Genomic DNA, 24566 nt, shown 5'->3' on the forward strand with positions numbered 1-24566 from the left:
ACATTTAAGCATTATTTTATACTGAATAGAATACATTTTTAGTTTTTAACAACCTACATCTAGTAAACTTAAGACTTAAAATGATGTAGTATTTGTACACGCATTTCTAACCTGAGCACAAATGTGTACACCTACCTAATTGATGAGATGTAGATTATGCAGGGCACATAATATGTACAGAAATGTACACCGAGGACCGTTCCTTTGTACAGGTCAGGTGTTTTATTAAGGAAATTCTAGGCAGCTTGGGAGTGCCAGTTATGCGCCCATTGCCAGCAAAGGGGAGAGGCGACAAAAAGTTTTCCTGTAGCACCAGCCCTGCTCGCATTCATGTTAGACACGTCTAGACTTTTGCACTAGTGTTCACTTAGCTGTTCACAGAGATCGAGATAGCCACTCTTCCAGTCGCATCCAGTATACGCTAGTCTCCTTAGAGCCTTGTACTTGGACGGGTAGAGAGATACAGAATGCAGCTAGTATTTTCTTGCCTTCACTTTGCTTATCCACCAAATTTGGGAAGAATTAGTGTTGTTTGCGACAGTGATACACACTAGGTGTTAGTTTGAAGTATTAATCAACTACCAAAGAATGATCCAAGCTGAGACCCAGTAGGTGTTAGTATGAGGTTTTAACCGACCACCAAAGAATGACCAAAGGTGAAACCAAATAGGTGTCAGTATGAGGCTTTAATCGACTACCGAAGAATAACCAAAGGTGAGACCAAATAGGTGTCAGTATGAGGTTTTAATCAACTACTGAAGATTGAGCAAAGGTGAGACCCAGTAAGAGTTAGTATGAGTCTTTAATCGACTACCAAAGAATGAATAAAGGTGGGACCCAGTAGATGTTAGTATGGGTCTTTAATTGACCACCAAAGAATGAACACATTTGAGACCAAATAGGTGTCAGTGTGAGATTTTAATCAACTACCAAAGAATGGTGTAAGCTGACTTCCAGTAGATGTTAGTATGAGGTTTTAATCGACTTCTGAAGAAACAACAAAGGTGAGACCCAGTAGGTGTTAGTATGAGGAATCAATTGACTATCGAAGAAGCAACAAAGGTGAACCCCAGTAAGTGTTAGTATGAGTCTTTAATCGACTATCGAAGAATGAACTAAGGTGAACCCCAGCAGGTGTTAGTATGAGTCTTTAATCGACTACCGGGGAATGAACAAAGGTGAGACGAGTAGGTGTTATGAGTCTTTAATCGACTATCGAAGAATGAACTAAGGTGAACCCCAGCAGGTGTTAGTATGAGTCTTTAATCGACTACCGGGGAATGAACAAAGGTGAGACGAGTAGGTGTTATGAGTCTTTAATCGACTATCGAAGAATGAACTAAGGTGAACCCCAGCATGTGTTAGTATGAGTCATTAATCGACTACGGGGAATGAACAAAGGTTAGACCCAGTAGGTGTTGGCATGAAGTTTGAATTGACTACCAACAAATGAACACAGACACAGGGCTTCTGCAAAGATGTGGTGTGTTTTTAAAAATGCCTAATTAAATGCAAGCGAAGAAAGTTCCACGCTGAGGGTATTGACCCAAATTCCAAACGTTATTCTGAAACCACTCCAAGCCCTCCTGCGACCTCCAGCAAGCCCACCTGAAAAAGGAGCAGCTAACCTGTCAGGTGGCCTGAGTGGTTTACGTCCAGCTGCCGTGGTCTAGTTTGAATATCCTGGTCTGGGCTGAGGAGCGGTTCAGAGAGACAGCTTCTTTCTGTGAAATGGAAGAGCTCATGGTCCAGACAGCAGGATGTGGTGATTACAGGACTGGCATGCTGAATACATCTTACAAGGCTCAAACTCTGGCCTGAAAGAAGCTCATGAAGCTGTATTTAGGCCTCAATGAATGAAAAGTCCATAGTTATTGACATCCAAATGAGTAATGCTGGCAAGGCAAGTTGTACAATACAGGGGTAAATTGCAGTTTGCTCCCAGTTTAAGTCTGTATATAACATTGATAATTACTCGTGCATTGCTGATGTGTTCAGCGTTGGGTTTTGCTTGGTGGTATCTTTTTCTCGTTGGTGTGATTGTGTTTTATATTTTATGTCTTTTAACTGAAGCAGACTGCCTGAACACTGGGGGGATGTCCAAAGGTAGCTTAGTGAGGAGACACAGGGAACTTTAAAGGTCCAGCAGACGTCATTTCCTGCCACGGAACCTATGTATTCTCTCTTCTCCCAACTCTGGTCACATCAGGTGCATTATACAAAGAAGACATTTACTAACACAGAGATTGGACCTCGAAACCCTTAAAGATGAGAGGGAAGCAGGAAGGTGACTGGCAATCTGTACATGGCACAGGCAGCTTACACGGCAGCTAGTCATCATTTTAAGACTGAATACAGTATTAAAAGCAGAATGCAAAGCTCCCTCCATGCGGCAGGCCTGTGTTCAGTGGCAGCATGCGGCATGTGGTAGTAATGCAGTGGCCGCTTGTTTACTGTGCCTTCCTAACCGTGGCATGACTGATCTCAGGTTCCTAAACTCACCGCCAAACCCTTGTGCTTCCAGGAGACATCCCTCTGCATCTCACCATAAGGGAGACATCAGACCAGGGCCGGCCTGTGGTGGTGTCCCAGCCTGACAGTAATGAGGTAAGAAACTCGCACCACAGTCCACAGTGTGTCTGTAATCCAACTCCTTTCAGCTGTATCTGTGAGGTGAGGATGTAATGTCCCTCAATGAGGGCCTGTCTGACTGCTTCATCAGTAATACATTATATCTGAAAGAAACACGTTAGTTATAGATTCCTTACCTTATAATTACCCCCAGGCATCAGACTGGATCCGGAAAGTTATTTCGTCAGCAGTACTTCTGCACGTCAGAAGGTGGCGTCGGTCGGCTCCGCGTCCGTTGTCGGTGTCTTGGTCGCCGAAATGACGTCGCGGCAGCTACTTAGAAGCCGCCCTCGCGCGCTGACGTCGGTTCTTTCTTTTTACATGCCAGCCAGATCTGGAGAAGAGCGGTACCTTTTTCTCGACTTTTGTCGACTTCTTTTTTCGAGTTTCCGACTCCGAAAAGGTGCACGAGGGATGCCTGGTTTCAAGGCCTGCGGGTCCTGTCATCGCATGATGTCGGTGACGGATCCGCACCGCGTGTGTCTTTTTTACCTGGAGTGCGACCACAACCCCAAGTCATGCTCCGACTGCCGGTCGATGGCACCAAAGGCTTTGCGGGAGTGGTCCTGAAAGCTGCTTGAAGACCGGCAGTTGGCTCCGCGCCATTCGAGGTCCCGGTCCAGAGGGAGGTCGAGGAACCGGTCGCGTAGCCACCCCCATTCCGGTTCGAAATCATTGAAGTCTTCGCACTCGGGGTTGGGTAAGTCGAAGCATAAGGAGTCGAAGAAGCATTGTTGCTCTTCGACTTCTCCTCGTTGGTCGGCCGATCCGACGAGGCACGCCGGTGGTGCCCCTCCCACGGCTTATCGCGCGGAGACCGAAGAGTCGACTCCGAGTTTCCCTCCCTTTCCGGGACCCGGAGCGACTCCCGCCCAGCTGCGTACGTTCTACGAGGTGATGCATGCCATCTTTGGGTGGACCACTCCGCCGGCGTGCCTTCGGGCCCCGCGAACTCGGTTGAGGGGGTAGGTCTTTAGTGTTGGCAGCTCCGGCCCTGGCGCCGCAGGCCCCCCTTGGATCCAGGCCTGGATCCGGATCAGCATCGGTTGACTTCGTTACGCCTCCACCGGCGCCGCTTCTGACAGCACCACTACCGCGTTCGACGCCGGTCGGCCCCCCGAAGAGCTTGGTAGTCCAAGCTTACACTTCCAAGAGCGCCTTCCCTACCGCTCCACCGGAAAAGGAATCCAAAAAGCTGGACCACCTTGGCAAGAAGATTTTCTCTTCCGCCAGCTTAGGACTGCGGTCTGTAAACACCGCATGTCTCTTGGGCCTTTATTCCCACTCAGTGTGGGATACTGTGGCGCAAGTGCTGCCTCAGTGTTCGGAGGAGACCCGGGCAGTGCTCTCCCAGGCTGTTGCCGCTGGGAGGGATGCAGCAAAGTCTACATTACGTTGTGGGCTGGGCAGGACCATTTCAACGTCTGTAGCGCCTCGTCGCTATGCCTGGATGAGGTCCACTGGCTTTTCAGGGATGTTCAGAACACCTTGATGGACATGACTTTTGATGTCCGCCCTAGAGCCCTTCAAGGATTCACGGGCTATGACCAAGTCCTTGGGCCTCTCCACCCGACCGGCGAAGTCTACTGTTCGCCCCTTTCGTGGCTACGAAAGGGGTGCCCCGCAACGTCTCACCCAGAGCCACAGGCCGCAGCAAGTTACGCGCGCGGACGTGGAAACAACCGTCGTGGTTCCGGGGGGCAGCGGATGAGCAGTCCACCAACCCGCCCCTCTGCAGCAGCCTCCAAACCCTCCTAGTCCGACCTTTCAGGCCCACCAAACGCCAGTGGGCGGCAGGATCCGCCATCACCTCCCCCACTGGCGCACCATCACGTCGGACAGGTGGGTTTTGCAAATAGTCCGAAGGGGCTACTCCCTCCCCTTCCAGACTACCCCTCCAGCCATGCCACCGCGATACCACCGCATGTCGGAGGATCATCTGGCCCTTCTCCAGCAGGAAGTTAAGGCTCTCTTGGCCAAGTGAGCCATCGAGTGCGTTCCGATCCCAGAAGTAGGTCGTGGTTGTTACTCCCACTACTTTCTGGTTCCCAAGAAGGACAAAGGCCTGCGTCCTATCTTGGACCTCAGGGACGTCAATCGCTTCCTCCGGAAGGAGAAGTTCAAGATGTTGATGCTTGCTCAGGTCTTGTCTGCCCTCGACCCAGAAGTCTGGATGGTAGCATTGGACTTGCAGGACGCTTAATTTCACATCCCGGTCCTGCCAGCCCACCGGCGTTACCTACGGTTCAAGGTAGGCCACGAGCACTTTCAGTTTACCGTGCTCCCCTTTGGCCTTACCAGCACCCCTCGGGTGTTCACGAAAGTGATGGCGGTGGTCGCAGCTCATCTGCGCAGATCAGGGGTTTTCAGTCTTCCCCTATCTCGACGATTGGCTGTTGAAGGTGGGCTCGGCCCAGGGAGTCATCTCCCACCTCCAGACTACGGCCGACCTCCTGCATTCGCTGGGGTTCTCCATCAATGTGCCGAAGTCGCACCTGATTCCCTCTCAGAAGCTCCTCTTCATCGGAGCGGTTCTGGACACGATGCGGTTTCTGGTCTATCCTCCCGATCAGCGAGTTTGGTCTATGAGTCCGATCTTTCGGCCTCTATCCCGGGTTTCGGTCAAAATGACCCCGAGGCTGCTGGGCCTCATGGCCTCCTACATCCTGCTGGTCGATCATGCCAGGTGGCATATGCAGGCTCTGTAGTGGGACCGAAGTTTCAGTGGGCGCAGCATCAGGGGAATCTGTCCGATTGTGTCCAGATCTCCGAGGGCACTGCACAACAACTGCAGTGGTGGCTCACGAACCCGGATTCGGTCAATGGCAGATCCCTCTCCCTTCCCCAACCAGACCACACTGGGATGGGGTGGCCAAATGGGAGAGGCGGAGATCAGAGGCCTCTGGTCTCCAGCGGAGTCTGGGCTTCAGATCAACCTTCTGGAGCTCAGGGCGATTTGTCTTGCACTGAAAGCATTCCTTCCTTCCCTCTGTCCGGGGAAGAGTAGTGCAGGTGTTCACGAACAACACCACCGCCATGTGGTACTGCAACAAACAGGGCGGGTTGGGTCGTGAACCCTATGTTGGGAGGTCCTCCGCTTCTGGACATGGCTGAAACATCAGGGCATATCCCTGGTGGTTCAACACCTGGCAGGTTCCCTGAATGCCAGGGCCGACGAACTCAGCCGCAGGTGCATGATGGATCACAAATGGCATCTTCACTCAGAGGTGGTGCAAGGTCTCTTTCAACAGTAGGGAGAGCCTTGGTTGGATCTATTCGCCATCGAAGAGAACGCGCAATGTCATCAATTCTGCGCGTTGGAATTTCCAAGGAGGTACTCGCTATGCGACACTTTTCATCACGAGTGGAGTTGTGGTCTGATGTAAGCCTTTCCACCTATACCTCTTCTGCCCAGAGTGCTGAAGAAGATCAGGCGCGACCGGGCCCAAGTCATTCTAGTGGCTCCGGATTGGGCACGAAGAGTCTGGTATCCTGAGCTGCTCAACATGGCCTTCGATCCTCCGATCAGGCTGCCTCTTCGGGAAGATCTTCTGTCGCAGCAGCAGGGGACGGTCCTCCACCGAACCTGTCTAGTCTCCACCTCCTTGTGTCGAGATTGAGCGGCGGCAGTTGATGTCTTTCGACCTGCATGCCAAAGTCTATGACGTAATCTTGGCAGCCAGGCGTCCCTCCACTAAGACGGTATACGCCTGCTGGTGGAAAACGTTTGTGGCATTTTTTTTCTGAAGTACTCTTGTTCCTTCTCTCTTTAGCCCAGCAGGGCTCTGCTCTGGGCACTATCAAGGGCTATCTTTCAGCCATCTCTGCCTTCCTTCAGCTGCCAGATCAGCCTTCTGTTTTCAAGACCCCGGTAGTTAACCGTTTCTTAAAAGGTTTAATACATCTTTTTCCTCCAGTCCCCTTTGTTATGCTTCTGTGGGACTTGAATCTTGTACTAACTTATTTAATGTGCGCTCCCTTTGAGCCGCTTCATAACTGTCCCTTACGTCTTTTAACTCTTAAGACTGCTTTCCTGGTAGCCATCACTTCTGCTAGAAGGGTGAGTGAGCTCCAGGCTCTTCCTTCAAAGCCTCCTTACCTGCCTGTTTATCCGGACAAGGTGGTTCTTCAAACCCGTCCATCCTTCCTTCCTAAGGTGGTCACTGCCTTCCACATCTGGCAGACCATTACTTCTTTCCACCTCCGCATCCTTCGAAGGAGGAAGAGAGGCTCCACCGTCTGGACCCAAAACGTACGCTCTCCTTCTATCTGGATCGCACGAAACAGTTCCGGGTGGATGATCAAATTTTTGTTGGCTACGTGGGCGCAAAGAAGGGTCGGGCTGTACACAAACGTACCATTTCTGGAAGGGTCGTGTTGTGTATTGAGGCTTGTTATTCTCTGGCTAAAAAGGAGCCTCCAGTTGGGCTACACGCCCATTCCACCAGGGCGACGGCAGCCACTACTGCCTTGGGAAAAGGAGTTCCTCTGAATGACATCTGTCAGGCGGCCACGTGGGCATCGCTGCACACGTTCACCAGACACTACTACCTGGAGAGACGGCTTCTTTGGCCGTTCTGTTCTCCAGGACTTTCTGGTGTGATCTTGGCTCGCAGACCCATCACCGGGGTTGGTATTGCTGGGGTATCTATTCTAAGGTAAGGAATGTATAACTAACATGTTTCTTTCAGATGCACAAGTTACTTACCTTCGGTAACAATATATCTGTAAGAAACATTAGTTAGTTATAGATTCCTTACCGCCCCACCCATCCTCCCCGTTCTACGAACTGATTTCTAGGGTTAAGGACAGCCTTTCAGGGACCTAGTTTCGTGCACCAGTGGTCAGTGTCTTGCATGGCTCTGCATTGCTGGTGCAGAAGGTCGTGGACAGAACTGACGTCCGCGCGCGAGGGCGGTGTCTAAGTAGCTGCCACGACGTCATCCCGTCAACCACGATGCCGACGACGGACGCAGAGCTGACCAACACTACCTTTCGACGTGCAGAGGTACTGCTGACGGAAAAACTTTCCGGATCCAGTCTTTTCCTCGGAGATACACCCTAACCTGTGCAGTCTTTCCTCTGGGATACACCCTATCCTGTGCAGTTTTTCCTCAATGGTACACTCTGATCTGTGCAGTCTTTCCTCGGAGATACACCCTAACCTGTGCAGTCCTTCATAAATGGTACACTCTGGCCCGTACAGCCTTTCCTCAGGGTACACTCTGGCCCGTACAGTCTTTTCCTGGGAGTACACTCTGGCCCATACACTCTTTCCCAAGGGGTACACTCTGGCCCGTACAGTCTTTCCCTAGGGGTATACTCTGGCCTGTAAGTCTTTCCCAAGGGGTACACTGCCCATGCAGTCTTTCCCCGGGGTACAGTCTGACCCGTACAGTCTTTCCCAAGGGCTACACTCTGGCCTGTACAGTATTTCCCTAGGGGTACACTCTGGCCTCTACAGTCTTTCCCCAGGGGTACACTCTGCCCGTACAGTCTTTCCCCAGGGAGCACTCTGCCCATACAGTCTTTCCCCAGGGGTACACTCTGTCTGTACAGTCTTTCCCCAGGGGTACACTCTGGCCCGTTCACTCTTTCCCCAGGGGTACACTCTGGCCCGTACAGTCTTTCCCCAGGGGTACACTCTGGCCCGTACAGTCTTTCCCCAGGGGTACACTCTGCCTGTACGGTCTTTCCCTAGGGGTACACTCCTGCCTGTACAGTCTTTCCTCAGGGTACACTCTGGCCAGTACGGTCTTTCTCTAGGGGTACACTCTGGCCCGTACAGTCTTTCCCAAGGGGTACACTGTGGCCCGTAAGTCTTTCCCAAGGGGTACACTCTGACCCGTACAGTCTTTCCCAAGGGGTACATTCTGGCCCGTAAGTCTTTCCCAAGGGGTACACTCTGACACGTGCAGCCTTTCCTCAGGGTACACTCGGGCCCGTACAGCCTTTCCTCAGGGTACACTCTGGCCCACACTCTGGCTCATTCAGTCTTTCCCCAGGGGTCCATTCTGGCCTGTACAGTCTTTCCCCAGGGGTCCACTCTGGCCCGAACAGTCTTTCCCTAGGGGTACACTCTGGCCGTACAGTCTTTCCCCAGGGGTACACTCTGCCTGTACAGTCTTTTCCTAGGGGTACACTCTGACCCGTACAGTCTTCCCTGGGGGTACGCTCTGCCCGTACAGTCTTTCCTTAGGGGTACACTCTGCCCGTACAGTCTTTCCCCAGGGGTACACTCTGCCCATACAGTCTTTCCCTAGGGGTGTACACTGCCCTTACAGTCTTTCCCTAGGACACAGCTTTCCAAACTTTTCATGTTGGTGACACACATTTTGGGACACAGTAAGGCAGTGTAGCAAGCGAGCGTAGCGAGCGAGCCCGAACAACCTAAGGGTTTTTTTTTGGGGGGGGGGGGTTCTCCCCACGAAAGAAAATGTTGAAATTAAAGTGGGCAAACTTTCATTTTCAAGCATATTTTGAGAAAGCAGGAAGGTTACTAAAGCAATTGTGAATCTGTTCTAACAAAGACAGTGACTGGCAAAACTAGGTGTAAGGTTAGGTTTGTGCCTGAAGCAAGAATATAATTCTGCACACATTGACACATGCCCCAGGGATTTAGGGAACTAAAAGGGCGGGTGCTCACACTGCCAACCCTTCCAACCATACACAAAGTCCGCCTGCTGCCTTGCTGAATATGAGTTATACAAAAATCCGTTCAGAAAGGGGAAATTGTGAGTGGTAGAACAATCATGCAACTTATCAGCTGGTCTCTGCGCATTGAACTCAGATGGGACCGCTCTCCGTTTCTCAGTGCTGTAATATACAGGCAATATAGTTACCAATGTTTTGGAAGTATGGAAGGGTGAGAAAAACTTGCTGTAATTCTGACTGATGTTTTCAGTCACAGAAAGACACTGCACCAAGATTGTCCTGAAAACCTGACTTCACCCCATTTCCTAGTGAGATTTCTCAGTTAAGCCGGATAAAGTGCTATGAATTTTCCTGATTAACCATGGACCATTCTCTTGTGGGAAACCTGTAACAATGTCCAGTGAGTGACAGAGTAACACGACTAAACAGCATTATGTACAGTTGAATACCACATTCTTCATAAGTCATAGCGCTGCTTTCCAATAAAAAGTCTTATTATAGTTATAATAGTTCCTTCCAGCATGCAGGACCCCCACACAATACCAGCAAGGGCCTACAATAGAAGATACATTGAATGGTTCATTGCATGAGAAAAAGAGAAATGTACGAACAATCTACTAATATCTCCTTAATAAAGGTCTGTACAAGTTTTCTTATTTTAAAATGGGAGTAACAATGTTAAACTATTAATGGTCCACAATGAACTATCGCATCTGAAATCATAAAAACTGTATTTCATTCCCTGGCGATGCTCGCAAACAAAACAAACTCACCCTAGTGACCTGGCTGTCAACCAAAGCCTTCACTTAAGAATACTCCAGAAAACATAGATACCAAACAGAGGGGTATTACAAGACAGCGCCACAAACTCTACCCCTGACATCCTCATCCAAATCCAAGAGGGATAAATGCTTCTTTGCTACACAGCTTAAGACCAAAGGATTGATATCACCCAAGCAGGCAAATAACTTAAAATGCATTCTGAAAAATGATATGAGCGAAAGCAATAAAACGGATGGCAACATTCAGAACATGAACATACGCTAGTAATGCACTTACAGGAGAAGGAAAGTACTCTATGAACCCAAGATGTTAAGCGTTATTCCTTCTAAAAGCACCAACACGTCGAAAGTTACAAAAAAGGCCACACATTTGTGGGGGAGGGGGCGGGGCTAGAGCCAAAAAAACAGTGTCCCCTCTCTCTCTCTCTCTGTCTCCCTCTGTCTCCCTCTGTCTCACTCACTCTGTCTGTCTCACTCACTCTCTGTCTCACTCACTCTCTGTCTCACTCACTCTCTGTCTCACTCACTCTCTCTGTCTCCCTCTCTGTCTCACTCCCTCTCTCTCCCTCTCTCTCTCTCTCTCTCTCTCTCTCTCTCTCTGTCTCCCTCTGTCTGTCTACCTCCCTCTGTCTCGCTCCCTCTGGCTCCCTCCCTCTGTCTGTCGCCCTCTGTCTGTCGCCCTCTCTCTCTCTAACTGTCTCCCTCTCTCTCCCTCCCTCTCTCTCTCTGTCTCCCTCTATCTGTCTCGCCTCCTCTGTCTCGCTCCCTCTGTCTCCCTCCGTCTGTCTCCCTCCCTCTGTTGCCCTCCTCCCTCTGTCTGTCTCCCTCTGTCTGTCGCCCTCTGCCTCTCGCTCTGTCTCCCTCCCTCTGTCGCCCTCTGTCTGTCACCCTCTGTCACCTCACCCCAGTTTCCCCGGCACACATTCAGCCGCACCCGAGCACTTCACAGGTCCTTAAAAGACCATTTACTTGTTAATGAGGCTTTGTTGTGAATCGCCCGGCCCCCATAGAGCAGAGTGTCTAGGATTGCCTCTTAATTAGCTGCAGTTATGTGCTAAGTGCCTGCGATACACCCACCATTTGCAGGCAACACAGTACTATGTCGGGACACACAGTTTGGAAAGCTCTGCCCTAGGGGTACACTCTGCCTGTACAGTCTTTCCCCAGGGTTACCCTCTGACCCGTGTAGTCTTTCCCCAGGGGTACACTCTGACGCGTACAGTTATTCCCTAGGGGTACACTCTGACCCATACAGTCTTTCCCCAGGGGTACACTCTGCCCGTACAGTCTTGCCCCAGGGTTACACTCTGACCCGTGTAGTCTTTACCTAGGGGTACACTCTGACCCGTACAGTCTTTCCCTAGCGGTACACTCTGGCTCTATAGTCTTTCCCCAGGGGTATACTCTGGCCCGTAAGTCTTTCTCCAGGGATACAATCTGGCCCGTACTGTCTTTCCTAGGAGGAACACTTTGGCCCATACAGTCTTTCCTAGGAGGTACACTGGACCGTATGGTCTTTCCACAGGGGTACATTCTAGCCCGTAGAGTCTTTCCTAAGGGGTACACTCTGACACATACAGTCTTTCTCAAGGGGTACACTCTGGCCCATACAGTCTTTCCTAAGGGGTACACTCTGACACATAGTCTTTCCCAAGGGGTACACTATGGCCCATACAGTCTTTCCCCAGGTGTACACTCTGCCCATACACTCTGGCCCGTACAGTCTTTCCCCAGGGGTACACTCTGGCCCGTACAGTCTTTCCCCAGGGGTACACTCTGGCCCGTACCGTCTTTCCCCAGGGTACACAAGGATCTGGGTTAAATCCATCATTGTTTTGCTCACCGCCCCAGTTTGGACCCAGCCATATGCAAATCAGTCTTGACCCTGTTCTTGTGGGAACAGTCCAGCCCGAACTGCTAAGCCAGGTCCTTCTTGAACCGGAGAAAAGCATCATGTGACCGGTTTCAGGGCATCACCCTTCATCAGCCAGGCTAGCTGGAATCCGGTGGTGTAGTGAGCACGGGACCCATGTCTGGGCATACCCTTCCCCTTAGGGCGATATATGCAAAAGAAACAATTCATGGACGGAATGCTGGACACTGCAACCATTCACCCCCGGTCACAAGGATCCGGGTTAAATCCATCATCCTGGCTGATGAGGGCTGAAAGCCCGAAACCGGTCCTAGGATGCATGTTTCCAGTCCAGGGAGGACCTGGCCTGGCAGTTTGGGCTGGACTGTTCCCATTGGCCGCAGGGTCAAAACTGATTCGCATATGGCTGGGTCCATACTGAAATGGCATGGTGAGCAATAAAACAATGGATTTAGGCCCAGATCTCTGTGCTGGGGTGAATGTATGACATTTTTCTGCATTCTGTCCATCAGTTGTTCTTTTTGCATTTGTCACCCCGAGTGGGACGGTTATGCCCAGACGTGGGTCCCGTGCTCTCCATGCCACTGGAGTCAAGCTATCCTGGCTGATGTGGTGAGTGACGTGTCGCAAGGGAGAGGAGCGGTAGGTAGCCCAAGAAAGTGCTTGTACACGCTAGGTTTAGGTTAAAGATGGTTTATTTTCAATGGTATGGTCACCAAACGAAACATAAATAGCCCGGTTAAGAAGGAGGTCCTTCCGTACTACACCGGTTCCAGGAAAGTCGGGAGGAGCGGGATCTCCAGGTGGTACTCCAAAGAAGTTCAGGACGTTAGGGAAAAAGAACAAAACAAACAATCCACGGGTCAGTGGTCGTCATAAATAACCTGCTCCAGCCACTCTCCTCCTGGAGTGTGGCGGGGCATTTCGAAGTGCCGGTATCCTCCGGTCATCTCTCCGAGTCCCAGGACCTTCGGTGCAATCTCTGGTTCACAGGCCGGCAGGTTATCCTCAGCAGGCTCCTTCTTCTGCATTTTCTCTCCAGGCACTTCTGTCGGCTCCGTCGTATGCGCCCTTGCCGTACTGGCCGCTTCCTCTTTCTTTGCAGCATGTTCTCCCGGTAGATTCCCTGAGGCCGACGTCACGCCTCTGATCTCCTCCTGCCGCCTCCAGGGAAATGTAAAGGGACCGTCCTCGTCCCGTACCTGTACCAGCAGGACATTGGCATCAGCGAGAGCCCCCGAGTCCTGCTCTCCGGGATCCTCCCGACACACCCTTCCCCAGGATTACCCCAATTGGGGGAAATAGGAAAACGGGACAGGAAGTCAGCATTGCCCTGTTCGGAGCCCTTACGGTGACGAATCACAAATTGGAACAGTTGTAGTGCCAAAAACCATCGGAGTAATCTGTTGTTGCAACCTTTGTTTCTTTGTAGCCAAGTCAGCGGGGCATGGTCGGTGTTGGACTTGGCCCTTCTGGCAAGTTCACCCCTAGAACTTTTTGCATTATCTTAGCCTTTTTCCTATGTTGTACTAGTGGTTTTAGGCCTCTAGGCGCTTTCACACTGTGTCCCAGTGGAAAGTGCGTGCACTTTGTGTATGTTTTAGTGAGACTGACCTGCCCTCCCATAGGAAAGCATGGGGGATCTGAGTGACCGTGTTAAGTCCTGATGTGAGAGGAGTGCAGGGTCGAGTTTGGTATGTGCGAACTCGTGAGAGTGAAGGCTGCGCAATGATGTGTGCGGCGTTACGGTGTCTCGTGTAGGAGTGCCACTTCTAGAAGCTGGCCTGTCTGTGTAATAAATGTGCAGTGACTGTCTGGCTTGTGATTGGCTGGTGTGTCTGTCTCCAGGAGTCAGGATGGGTCTGTCCCGGTGGTGAGTGGAGAAAGCTGCATGTTGATGGCAGGGAGAAGTACACCTGGGACCTGAATAGGGCTGGGCTTTCCCTACACATTGCTGGCTCCACCCCCTGTGGTGCATCTGATGTCCCTGGCCTGTCTTGTGAATAGGGAGAGGGGCTGAGCAAAACAAAGTGCTCAAGAACCAGTTGTATCTGGTTTGCCCCTTCCCTGCACCTTTGGAGACAAAGGATTCTGTGTATAAAAGAGGGGCTGTGACCCCATGAAAATGTTCTTGTTCTTGTTCTGACTTGAAACTACCAGGGGTGTGCTGCTGCTGGGGCTCAGGGGAAGGCTTGCCTCCCTGGGCCCTGCCCTGCCCTGGATGCCTGGAGGACTTCTTTTAGGGGGACCCTTCTGCCCTGCATTACCCCTGGATCCCTAAAGGACCTCTTGCTGGACTTGCTCCTCTCTCTTTTTTTTAGGGGAGACTGTCTTTCTGCAGCTAGCGCCTCGTGAGAGCTACGATTACTTTGAACTATCCCCCAAAGGAGCACGAGGGCTCCGCAGCACTGAGCTGCCTTTCAAGGAGAGGGAATCCCCGGTGTAGGGATTCCCCCGCATCGTGGTGCCTCTCGCGGGTGCCCACCCCGCGCTCATGCCGCTTGTTCTTATCGTGATAGCGGCGGGTGCCCACCCCGCATTATACTGAGTTTCGCGGGTGCCCACCACACGCTCATGCCACTTGTTCTTATTGTAATAGCGGCGGGTGCCCACCCCGCCTTATGGGAGTAATTTCAACTCAGCGGGAGCCTATCCCGCTTTATACTTCTGCCGAAGCGGGTGCCCACCCCGCTATACATTGTTATGACGGAGGGAGCCTACCCCTCATTTTGCCCCGAGTCAGAATTGCCGCCGCTGCCCAGCCGCGGCCGCCCGGAAGTCAGGCAAGTCTGCCTGTGACATGGGCGGGGCCAGCGGCTGGGGCGGAAGCAGCGCGAGAGTTCTCTTCCTGGGGATCCTCACCAATAGTCATAAGCACTGAATATTCCCGCCCATGTGCGGGGACTCCGGAAATAATTATATATGAAAAACATATATATACAGCTCTGTATATGTATAAACATATATTATTTTTTCCAAGCAAATGCAGCCCCCATAGAAGGCTAGACAATGTAGACACAAATATCCAATAATCCACCATAGGTATAATAATGGTGTAGTGAGCACGGGACCCATGTCTGGGCATACCCTTCCCCTTAGGGCGATATATGCAAAAGAAACAATTCATGGACGGAATGCTGGACACTGCAACCATTCACCCCCGGTCACAAGGATCCGGGTTAAATCCATCATCCTGGCTGATGAGGGCTGAAAGCCCGAAACCGGTCCTAGGATGCATGTTTCCAGTCCAGGGAGGACCTGGCCTGGCAGTTTGGGCTGGACTGTTCCCATTGGCCGCAGGGTCAAAACTGATTCGCATATGGCTGGGTCCATACTGAAATGGCATGGTGAGCAATAAAACAATGGATTTAGGCCCAGATCTCTGTGCTGGGGTGAATGTATGACATTTTTCTGCATTCTGTCCATCAGTTGTTCTTTTTGCATTTGTCACCCCGAGTGGGACGGTTATGCCCAGACGTGGGTCCCGTGCTCTCCATGCCACTGGAGTCAAGCTATCCTGGCTGATGTGGTGAGTGACGTGTCGCAAGGGAGAGGAGCGGTAGGTTGCCCAAGAAAGTGCTTGTACACGCTAGGTTTAGGTTAAAGATGGTTTATTTTCAATGGTATGGTCACCAAACGAAACATAAATAGCCCGGTTAAGAAGGAGGTCCTTCCGTACTACACCGGTTCCAGGAAAGTCGGGAGGAGCGGGATCTCCAGGTGGTACTCCAAAGAAGTTCAGGACGTTAGGGAAAAAGAACAAAACAAACAATCCACGGGTCAGTGGTCGTCATAAATAACCTGCTCCAGCCACTCTCCTCCTGGAGTGTGGCGGGGCATTTCGAAGTGCCGGTATCCTCCGGTCATCTCTCCGGGTCCCAGGACCTTCGGTGCAATCTCTGGTTCACAGGCCGGCAGGTTATCCTCAGCAGGCTCCTTCTTCTGCATTTTCTCTCCAGGCACTTCTGTCGGCTCCGTCGTATGCGCCCTTGCCGTACTGGCCGCTTCCTCTTTCTTTGCAGCATGTTCTCCCGGTAGATTCCCTGAGGCCGACGTCACGCCTCTGATCTCCTCCTGCCGCCTCCAGGGAAATGTAAAGGGACCGTCCTCGTCCCGTACCTGTACCAGCAGGACATTGGCATCAGCGAGAGCCCCCGAGTCCTGCTCTCCGGGATCCTCCCGACACACCCTTCCCCAGGATTACCCCAATTGGGGGAAATAGGAAAACGGGACAGGAAGTCAGCATTGCCCTGTTCGGAGCCCTTACGGTGACGAATCACAAATTGGAACAGTTGTAGTGCCAAAAACCATCGGAGTAATCTGTTGTTGCAACCTTTGTTTCTTTGTAGCCAAGTCAGCGGGGCATGGTCGGTGTTGGACTTGGCCCTTCTGGCAAGTTCACCCCTAGAACTTTTTGCATTATCTTAGCCTTTTTCCTATGTTGTACTAGTGGTTTTAGGCCTCTAGGCGCTTTCACACTGTGTCCCAGTGGAAAGTGCGTGCGCTTTGTGTATGTTTTAGTGAGACTGACCTGCCCTCCCATAGGAAAGCATGGGGGATCTGAGTGACCGTGTTAAGTCCTGATGTGAGAGGAGTGCAGGGTCGAGTTTGGTATGTGCGAACTCGTGAGAGTGAAGGCTGCGCAATGATGTGTGCGGCGTTACGGTGTCTCGTGTAGGAGTACCACTTCTAGAAGCTGGCCTGTCTGTGTAATAAATGTGCAGTGACTGTCTGGCTTGTGATTGGCTGGTGTGTCTGTCTCCAGGAGTCAGGATGGGTCTGTCCCGGTGGTGAGTGGAGAAAGCTGCATGTTGATGGCAGGGAGAAGTACACCTGGGACCTGAATAGGGCTGGGCTTTCCCTACACATTGCTGGCTCCACCCCCTGTGGTGCATCTGATGTCCCTGGCCTGTCTTGTGAATAGGGAGAGGGGCTGAGCAAAACAAAGTGCTCAAGAACCAGTTGTATCTGGTTTTCCCCTTCCCTGCACCTTTGGAGACAAAGGATTCTGTGTATAAAAGAGGGGCTGTGACCCCATGAAAATGTTCTTGTTCTTGTTCTGACTTGAAACTACCAGGGGTGTGCTGCTGCTGGGGCTCAGGGGAAGGCTTGCCTCCCTGGGCCCTGCCCTGCCCTGGATGCCTGGAGGACTTCTTTTAGGGGGACCCTTCTGCCCTGCATTACCCCTGGATCCCTAAAGGACCTCTTGCTGGACTTGCTCCTCTCTCTTTTTTTTAGGGGAGACTGTCTTTCTGCAGCTAGCGCCTCGTGAGAGCTACGATTACTTTGAACTATCCCCCAAAGGAGCACGAGGGCTCCGCAGCACTGAGCTGCCTTTCAAGGAGAGGGAATCCCCGGTGTAGGGATTCCCCCGCATCGTGGTGCCTCTCGCGGGTGCCCACCCCGCGCTCATGCCGCTTGTTCTTATCGTGATAGCGGCGGGTGCCCACCCCGCATTATACTGAGTTTCGCGGGTGCCCACCACACGCTCATGCCACTTGTTCTTATTGTAATAGCGGCGGGTGCCCACCCCGCCTTATGGGAGTAATTTCAACTCAGCGGGAGCCTATCCCGCTTTATACTTCTGCCGAAGCGGGTGCCCACCCCGCTGTACATTGTTATGACGGAGGGAGCCTACCCCTCATTTTGCCCCGAGTCAGAATTGCCGCCGCTGCCCAGCCGCGGCCGCCCGGAAGTCAGGCAAGTCTGCCTGTGACATGGGCGGGGCCAGCGGCTGGGGCGGAAGCAGCGCGAGAGTTCTCTTCCTGGGGATCCTCACCAATAGTCATAAGCACTGAATATTCCCGCCCATGTGCGGGGACTCCGGAAATAATTATATATGAAAAACATATATATACAGCTCTGTATATGTATAAACATATATTATTTTTTCCAAGCAAATGCAGCCCCCATAGAAGGCTAGACAATGTAGACACAAATATCCAATAATCCACCATAGGTATAATAATACACCTAAATCTTTTTTTTTTTAATGAGGTAAAAACTCATGATAAAGTAAAGAGAACACTGTGCGAAAACACAGATCCACAAAACATTGTTAGCCTGCAGGCTGCATTGCAATACAATACCATAGAGACTGAAAAGCCTTGTACAGGTAAAAACTGGCACCGTGCCTTTAAGGCAGCCCTAACTCCAATATCCCATCATGCCTCAGGGGTGACAGTTGGGTCAGTTGTTCTTTCCGGCTCCTTCAGTCAGGACCCTGGAATTCAGCTCTCTTCATTTTTGACTTTCCAGTCAAGAATTGTTACTTTTATAGTAATTTTTTTGGCTTCCTCTTGTTAAATTCTGTTGGGGAAGCGCATTTCCTGTGTTTTCTGACTAGATTTAAAAAAAAATTCTGTCAGAAAAATGACTTCTTTATTCATGCCTTGTCCATCCTGTGGCAAAAAGAAGGCCTCTTCAGACACACACAATGTGTGTATCGTCTGTCTACCGGATTCTCACTCTCCTGCATCCTGTCGCCACTGCAAGGATCTTTCAAAGAAGACTTTGAAGGAGAGAGAGAGAATTAGGCTTTATGGACTTTCAGAACGGTCGACGTCGAAGCAGCTAGTCCCTGTCTGTTCTCCATCGGCGTCGGGCTCGGCGTCGAAGAATCCAGCGGCGGGATCGTCGCTGAGAGGTGAGGAGTCCAGGGAGAGTCATGCTTCCAAAAGAAAGTCCACGTCGACACTCGATCCGGCGGCGAAGCGCTTTTGTTCGTCGTCGGCAACTTCGACGTCAAGAAAACATCCTTCGGCGTCGAAGGAGACTGATCGACGTCAAGAAGACATAGTTCGACGTCAAAAGATAGACATCGCTCAACGTCGAAATCGACACCAAGAGAAAAGTCGACGTCGCATGAAGAGCGCAGGCGTTCGACGTCGAAATCTACATTGACGTCGAGGCAAAGATCGTTGTCAAAAGATCCGGGAAGATCTTCGACGTCGAGACCTGATTCGCCATCAAGAGAAAGGCGATCGTCTTCGAAAGTACTGATGACGTCGAGACAAAGATCATCGTCGGAACATTCAACGTCGAGGCGGGTGCCTCCGTCAGAGTCGACATCGAGGCGGTGCCTCCGTCGTCAAAGGTCTCCAAATCTTCGGAGAAGATAGTGACGTCGAGGCGAGATTCCCCGTTGGGTTCTAGGCCTCCGTCCAGGACAAGTCCTCCGTCGACGACAAGGCTCTCGACGTCGAGGCAGGACACATCGCCGGTTATCCACTCGGCGTCGAAGTCCAGATCTCCGGTGATAGGCCTATCACCGTCGAGACGGTCCTCCGCGGTGGGATACCAAGAAACGTCACACATTCGTCTGACTTTCAAACCAGTATCGAGACGCAAATCTCCTCATAGACTGGTATACACCACATCGGAGCACGATTCATCTCGTCTGATTTCAACTTCACCTTCAGCCTCTGAAGGCTCGAGATCAAGATCCGGATCACCGGAGGTGTTGGGTCTCTCTCCAGCTCCTCCAGTGGAGCATACTTCTCAAGAAGAGGACCATACTCTGACTCAGAGCCCCATCAGGGAAATACCTCAGAGCACTTCGATGATTCAGGCAGTTAATGCTTCCTTAACAAGATTGAGGGCTCTGGATCAACCATCACGGCCAGCAAGATCCCATTTATCATGAGTTTTTACCTCATTTAAAAAAAAAAAAAAGAGAGAGATTTAGGTGTATTATTATACCTATGGTGGATTATTGGATATTGGATATTTGTGTCTACATTGTCTAGCCTTCTATGGGGGCTGCATTTGCTTGGAAAAAATAATATATATTTATACATATACAGAGCTGTATATATATGGTTTTCATATATAATTTTATTATTTCCGGGGTCCCCGCGCATGGGCGGGAATATTCAGTGCTTATGACTTTGATGAGGATACCCCAGGAAGAGAACTAGGATTATAGGTAAGTAACTTATCCTTGCGGGCCCCGGAAGAGGAGTCGCCCGCCACCGAAGTGAAGCCGTATGGAGCCTCGCTGCTCCAGAGCGAAGTCCCGGGTCCCAGGAGGGGGCCCAGGTGAAGTACGGACAGGTTTGGTCCCCCGCTGGCGAGGCTCGAACGTCAGAGGAGAGCCCTGCATTCCACAGAGCAAGTCCCGGTGAGTGGGCTGCAGTTCTATTTTCTTGAGCGGCCCCCGCCTGATAGGGGGCCGCTCCTACGTTGTCGGCCTTTGCCACGATGGGGGCAATTCGTTCCTTGTAGCTCCAGAGCCGGTAGATGTTAGCCAAGTAGTGCTGAGTGGCCCTGCCAGGGAGCGGGCCACTCCAACGGAGGGGGCATAGTGGTTTTCAGAGCCCAGGTGGGTTCAACGTTTTGGCATATTTAGTTCAGGAGCCCGTGCGCTCCATGGGGACATGGTGGTTTTCAGAGCCAGGTGGCTCCAACGTTTTGGCATATTTAGTTCAGGAGCCCGTGCGCTCCATGGGGACGTGGTGGTTTTCAGAGCCCAGGTGGCTCCAACGTTTTGACATTATTTCAAGGGCCATTGAGAGCCCATGCCTCATGTTTGACTTCCCCAGCTGCGCAGCACTTAGTGCCAGCTGCAGCGTTTAGGCCCTGTGCTTGTCCCCAGCTGCCCAGCAAGTAGTGGGCAGCTGCTACGTTTAAGTTCTGGCGCAACCTGGACCCTAATGTGATTGAAGTACTATTGGGTTTTAATGCTTATGGTGTTAGGAAATGTACTGTGTGTAGTATGTTTTGCGCACCCTGTGTTGATGCTTATGGTGTTAGGGAATGTACCGTGTGTAGTATGTTTTGCGCACCCTGGGTTAATGCTTATGGTGTTAGGAAATGTACTGTGTGTAGTATGTTGTGCGCACACTGTGTTAATGCTTATGGTGTTAGGGAATGTACTGTGTGTAGTATGTTTTGCGCACCCTGTGTTTTATACCTCTAGATATGATTTCTGCATAGGAGGTTGTTTTACCTGTTTAGGTTTAGGTTAGGGAGATTATACTTCCCTGTGTGATATACGCCCCTAGTGTAATTATACTTAGGAGGTAAGGTCTAATACGTTAGACTTATGAGAAATTGCATAATGTGTTTATGCCCCTGTGATGTATACAGGATAGGTTTTATACCTGGTCCTATTGTGATAATGCTGAAGTCATTATTGCGCCAGTAGTTACTGGTTGTGCTCTACCGTGATAATTTGTGTTACAGTTAGTATATGTTCTACATTTACAATTGGTGATTTGTGCTAATTCTGACAGTGGTCCATGTGGCCCTGCCTTGTGTAAATAGTCCCCTGTAAAATTATGCCCAGTGCCAGTTGGCACAGTGTAAAATATGTGATTATCATCTAATGTGTTTATTATAATACAAAGGCTATTTTTTATATATAACCTTGTGTGGAGTTTCCTTTGTGGTGGGCCTAGGGTGTTGTTGCTGTGTGCGCGCACAAACGCTTTACACATTGCCTCCGGGATAAGCCTGACTGCTCGTGCCAAGCTACCAAGGGGGTGAGCAGGGGTTATCTTTGGCGTGTAACTCCCCAGCCCTGACTTAGAGTGGGGGTTTCTGCCTGGCTTTGGCGCAAGCCCTAGCCAACCAGAAATCCCATTTCTAACAGTCGGTGTACAACACGAAGGGCCTACCTTCAAGGTAATACCTCACTTTCTCTATGCCCCATTTTACTGCCAGGCACTCCTTCTGTATGGTTGTATAGACACGTTCTCTAGGAAAGAGCTTCCGGCTGATGTACAGAATAGGTCTTTCTAAGCCTTCGTCGTCATGCTGGGACAGAGCAGCACCTATACCCACCCCGGAGGCACCTGTTTGGAGAATGAAGAGTTTTCGGAAATCAGGTGTTAGCAATACTGTCAAGGTGGTCAGGGCAGTTTTTAGGGTTTGGAAGGCGTCGTGCTCAGGGGTCGTGGGAGAGCGGATTTGTGAGGAGGTGGCTGATTTTTTAAAAAGATCTGTGAGAGGAGCAGCTATGTCTGCAAACTGGGGAATGAAACGCCTATAATACCCCACTAAACCCAAAAAGGCTCAGAGGTTGCATTTAGTGGCGGGAAAAAGAGTTTTCTTTATGGCTTTAACTTTTTCCGTCTGCGGTTCTATCAAGCCCTTCCCCAGCACATACCTGAGGTACTTCACCTTCTGGAAGGCAAAGCGGGACTTCTTTGCGTTGATATGCAATTGCGCGGTTCTGAGTTCTGACAAAATAGCCTCCAGATGACTCATGTGTTCCTCCCAGGTCTTACTGTACACCACAATGTCATCCAGGTAGGCTGAGGAGTAGGCCAGATGTTGTGCTAAGAGGGTGTCCATCAGTCTTTGGAAACTGACTGGGGCCCCAAGTAAACCGAAAGGCAGGACAGTGAAGTGAAATAGACCGTCAGATGTGGAGAAAGCTGTTTTCTCCTGATCCTTGTGATCCAGAGGGATCTGCCAATAGCCTTTGGTGAGGTCGATAGTGGAGATGTATTGAACCTCACCAAGGCGCCCTATTAGTTCATCCACCCTAGGAAGAGGATAGCCATCCTGTTTGGAAATACGGTTCACTGCTCTGAAATCGATACAGAACGGATACTGCCATCCTGTTTCGGTACCAACACGATCGGGGAGCACCAGTTACTATGGGAGGGTACTATAATCCCGATCTCTAACATCTGTTTCACTCTCTTCTGAAGGGCCAGACGTCGGGCCTTGGGGACCCAGTAGGGTTGCTGTGACGCCTTCTTGGGTGGGGATTAAGTGCATTGCCAGGTGTGTTCTTCCGGGTTGGTCAGAAAAAATATCTTGAAAGGAATTAAGCAGAGTATGGATCCCCTTTTTGTGGTCCCTGCTCAGTTCGTCATTGATTATGGTGGACTCGACGGTTGCGACTGGGTTTCCACTGTGGAGACTGTCTGGGCCTTCTTTGGTGGAGGCCATAGCCACTTTTTAAGCAGATTTATGTGATACATCTGGATCTTATTTGTTGATATGTGAGTGACCTGGCTTACTTTCCGTATCACAGGGAAAGGTCCTTGCCACAATTTTTTTATTTTGAGTGGACGAGGGAAGCAGTACCAAGGCCCAGTCTCCTATCTTCAGTTCTCTTTGACGTTTACCTTTGTAATAGGACTGTTTTTGCTTTACTTGAGACTTTTCCAGGGATTCATGGGCAAGGGTTCTCAATTTGTGAAGACGGGCTTTGACTTGATTAGCGTACTCTAACAAAGCCTGTGCTTCTTGAGCACTGTCTTTTCCTCAGCTTTCTTTAGTCATTTCCAGGAGGGTACGGGCTTTCTCCCAAAGAGAAGTTCGAACCGGGACACCCCAAAGCTGCTCTGAGCCTGGCTTCTGATAACAAATAGGGCCAAGGGAAGGAACTGGCCCCAGTTCTTCCCGTCTCCTGTAAGGAGCTTCTTGAGGGTGAGTTTGAGGTTTCCGTTGTATCGCTCCACCAGACCATCGGTCTGGGGATGATACACAGATGTTTTTATGTGTCTGATGTTTAGTTGCTTACAAACCTGTTTCATTAGTCTTGATACGAAGGGGGTTCCCTGATCTGTAATTATGTCTTGGGGAAAACCCATTCTGGAGAACACCTCTATGCGTCTCTGGGCTATTGTAGTGGTGTTGGCAGAGTGTAAGGGTAGAGCTTCGGGATACCTGGTTGAGTAGTCATTAATCACGAGGACGTATTGATAATTCATGGTGGACTTGGGGAGGGGTCCTATAAGGTCCATCCATACTCGGTCAAAAGGTTTGCCTATAATAGGGAGAGGGTTTAAAGGGGCCTTTGGAGGGATATAAGGATTCTTCTTTTGACAAACTGTACACTCTTGACAGTACTTCCGTACCTGAGCATGTACCCCTGGCCAAAGAAATCAGCGGAGTATGGATTGTGATGTCTTTTCGGCTCCACAATGCCCTGCAAGGAGGTGTGAATGTGCAAAGAACAGGATCTGGTCCCTGAAAGCTGTGGGCTCTAGCAACTGGGGTTCTTCACCTTCCTTGCCCACCTGGTACAGAAGGCCTTTCTTTTCGACAAATCAAGGATATATTCTTTTTGGGGTATAAAGGGCGTCTTTGGCGCTTTGCCATGTGTCACTGAGACTGCTGTCGTTGAGCTGGGCAGTCCTAAAGTGAGTATCTGTGGCCCACGGTTCAGAGGCCAAAAGGCTGTTCCGAGGGCTTTGTGTGGCTGAACTGTTCTTAAGATTCTCATACATCAAACCAGGAAACCATGGGTTGTCTATGCCTATAATAAGAGGCTCAGGAAGGTATGGTACGGCCCCCACGTCAGTTGTGATTTCTAGACCCTGCTTGGTTTGAAGTTTTATCCTGGCTAGAGGGTAATTCTTAATGTCACCATGTACACATCTAATGCCCTACACACTTCCCAGGTAAGAAAGAGGAGGGGGGAACACGCTCATACCGTATAATAGAGTGTCTACAACCGGAGTCCAAGAGGGCGGTTATGGGGTGATTGTTCAAACACAAACTCACATAGTACACTGGTCCGGTCTCCTCTGCGTACATTATGGACTGGGGCAAGTAGCTGTCTTCTGTTTTTTGTTTTCTCTTCCTGCAGAACCTAGCGATGTGGCCCCACTCCCCACACTCAAAACATTGGGGACCAGCGGAAGGGAATGCTTCTGATCATC

At 50.7% G+C, this 24566-nt stretch overlaps 1 protein-coding gene across 2 annotated transcripts in view; it reads left to right on the forward strand.

The window, feature by feature from the left end:
- The window catches only part of NUBPL (NUBP iron-sulfur cluster assembly factor, mitochondrial), a 106972-nt gene that overhangs the window by 78066 nt on the left and 4340 nt on the right, over window positions 1–24566 (forward strand). Inside the window, exon 10 of one of the 2 annotated variants that reach the window (XM_085627407.1) lies at window positions 2525–2607. The exons of the other annotated variant lie outside the window; for it this stretch is intronic. Within the exon in view, the coding sequence (XP_085483533.1) occupies window positions 2525–2607 (83 nt within the window). The remainder of the gene's footprint in view (window positions 1–2524; window positions 2608–24566) is intronic. 2 annotated transcript variants of the gene reach the window in all.

This window comes from Triturus cristatus, chromosome 9, assembly GCF_964204655.1.
Source record: "Triturus cristatus chromosome 9, aTriCri1.1, whole genome shotgun sequence".
NCBI lineage: Eukaryota > Metazoa > Chordata > Amphibia > Caudata > Salamandridae > Triturus > Triturus cristatus.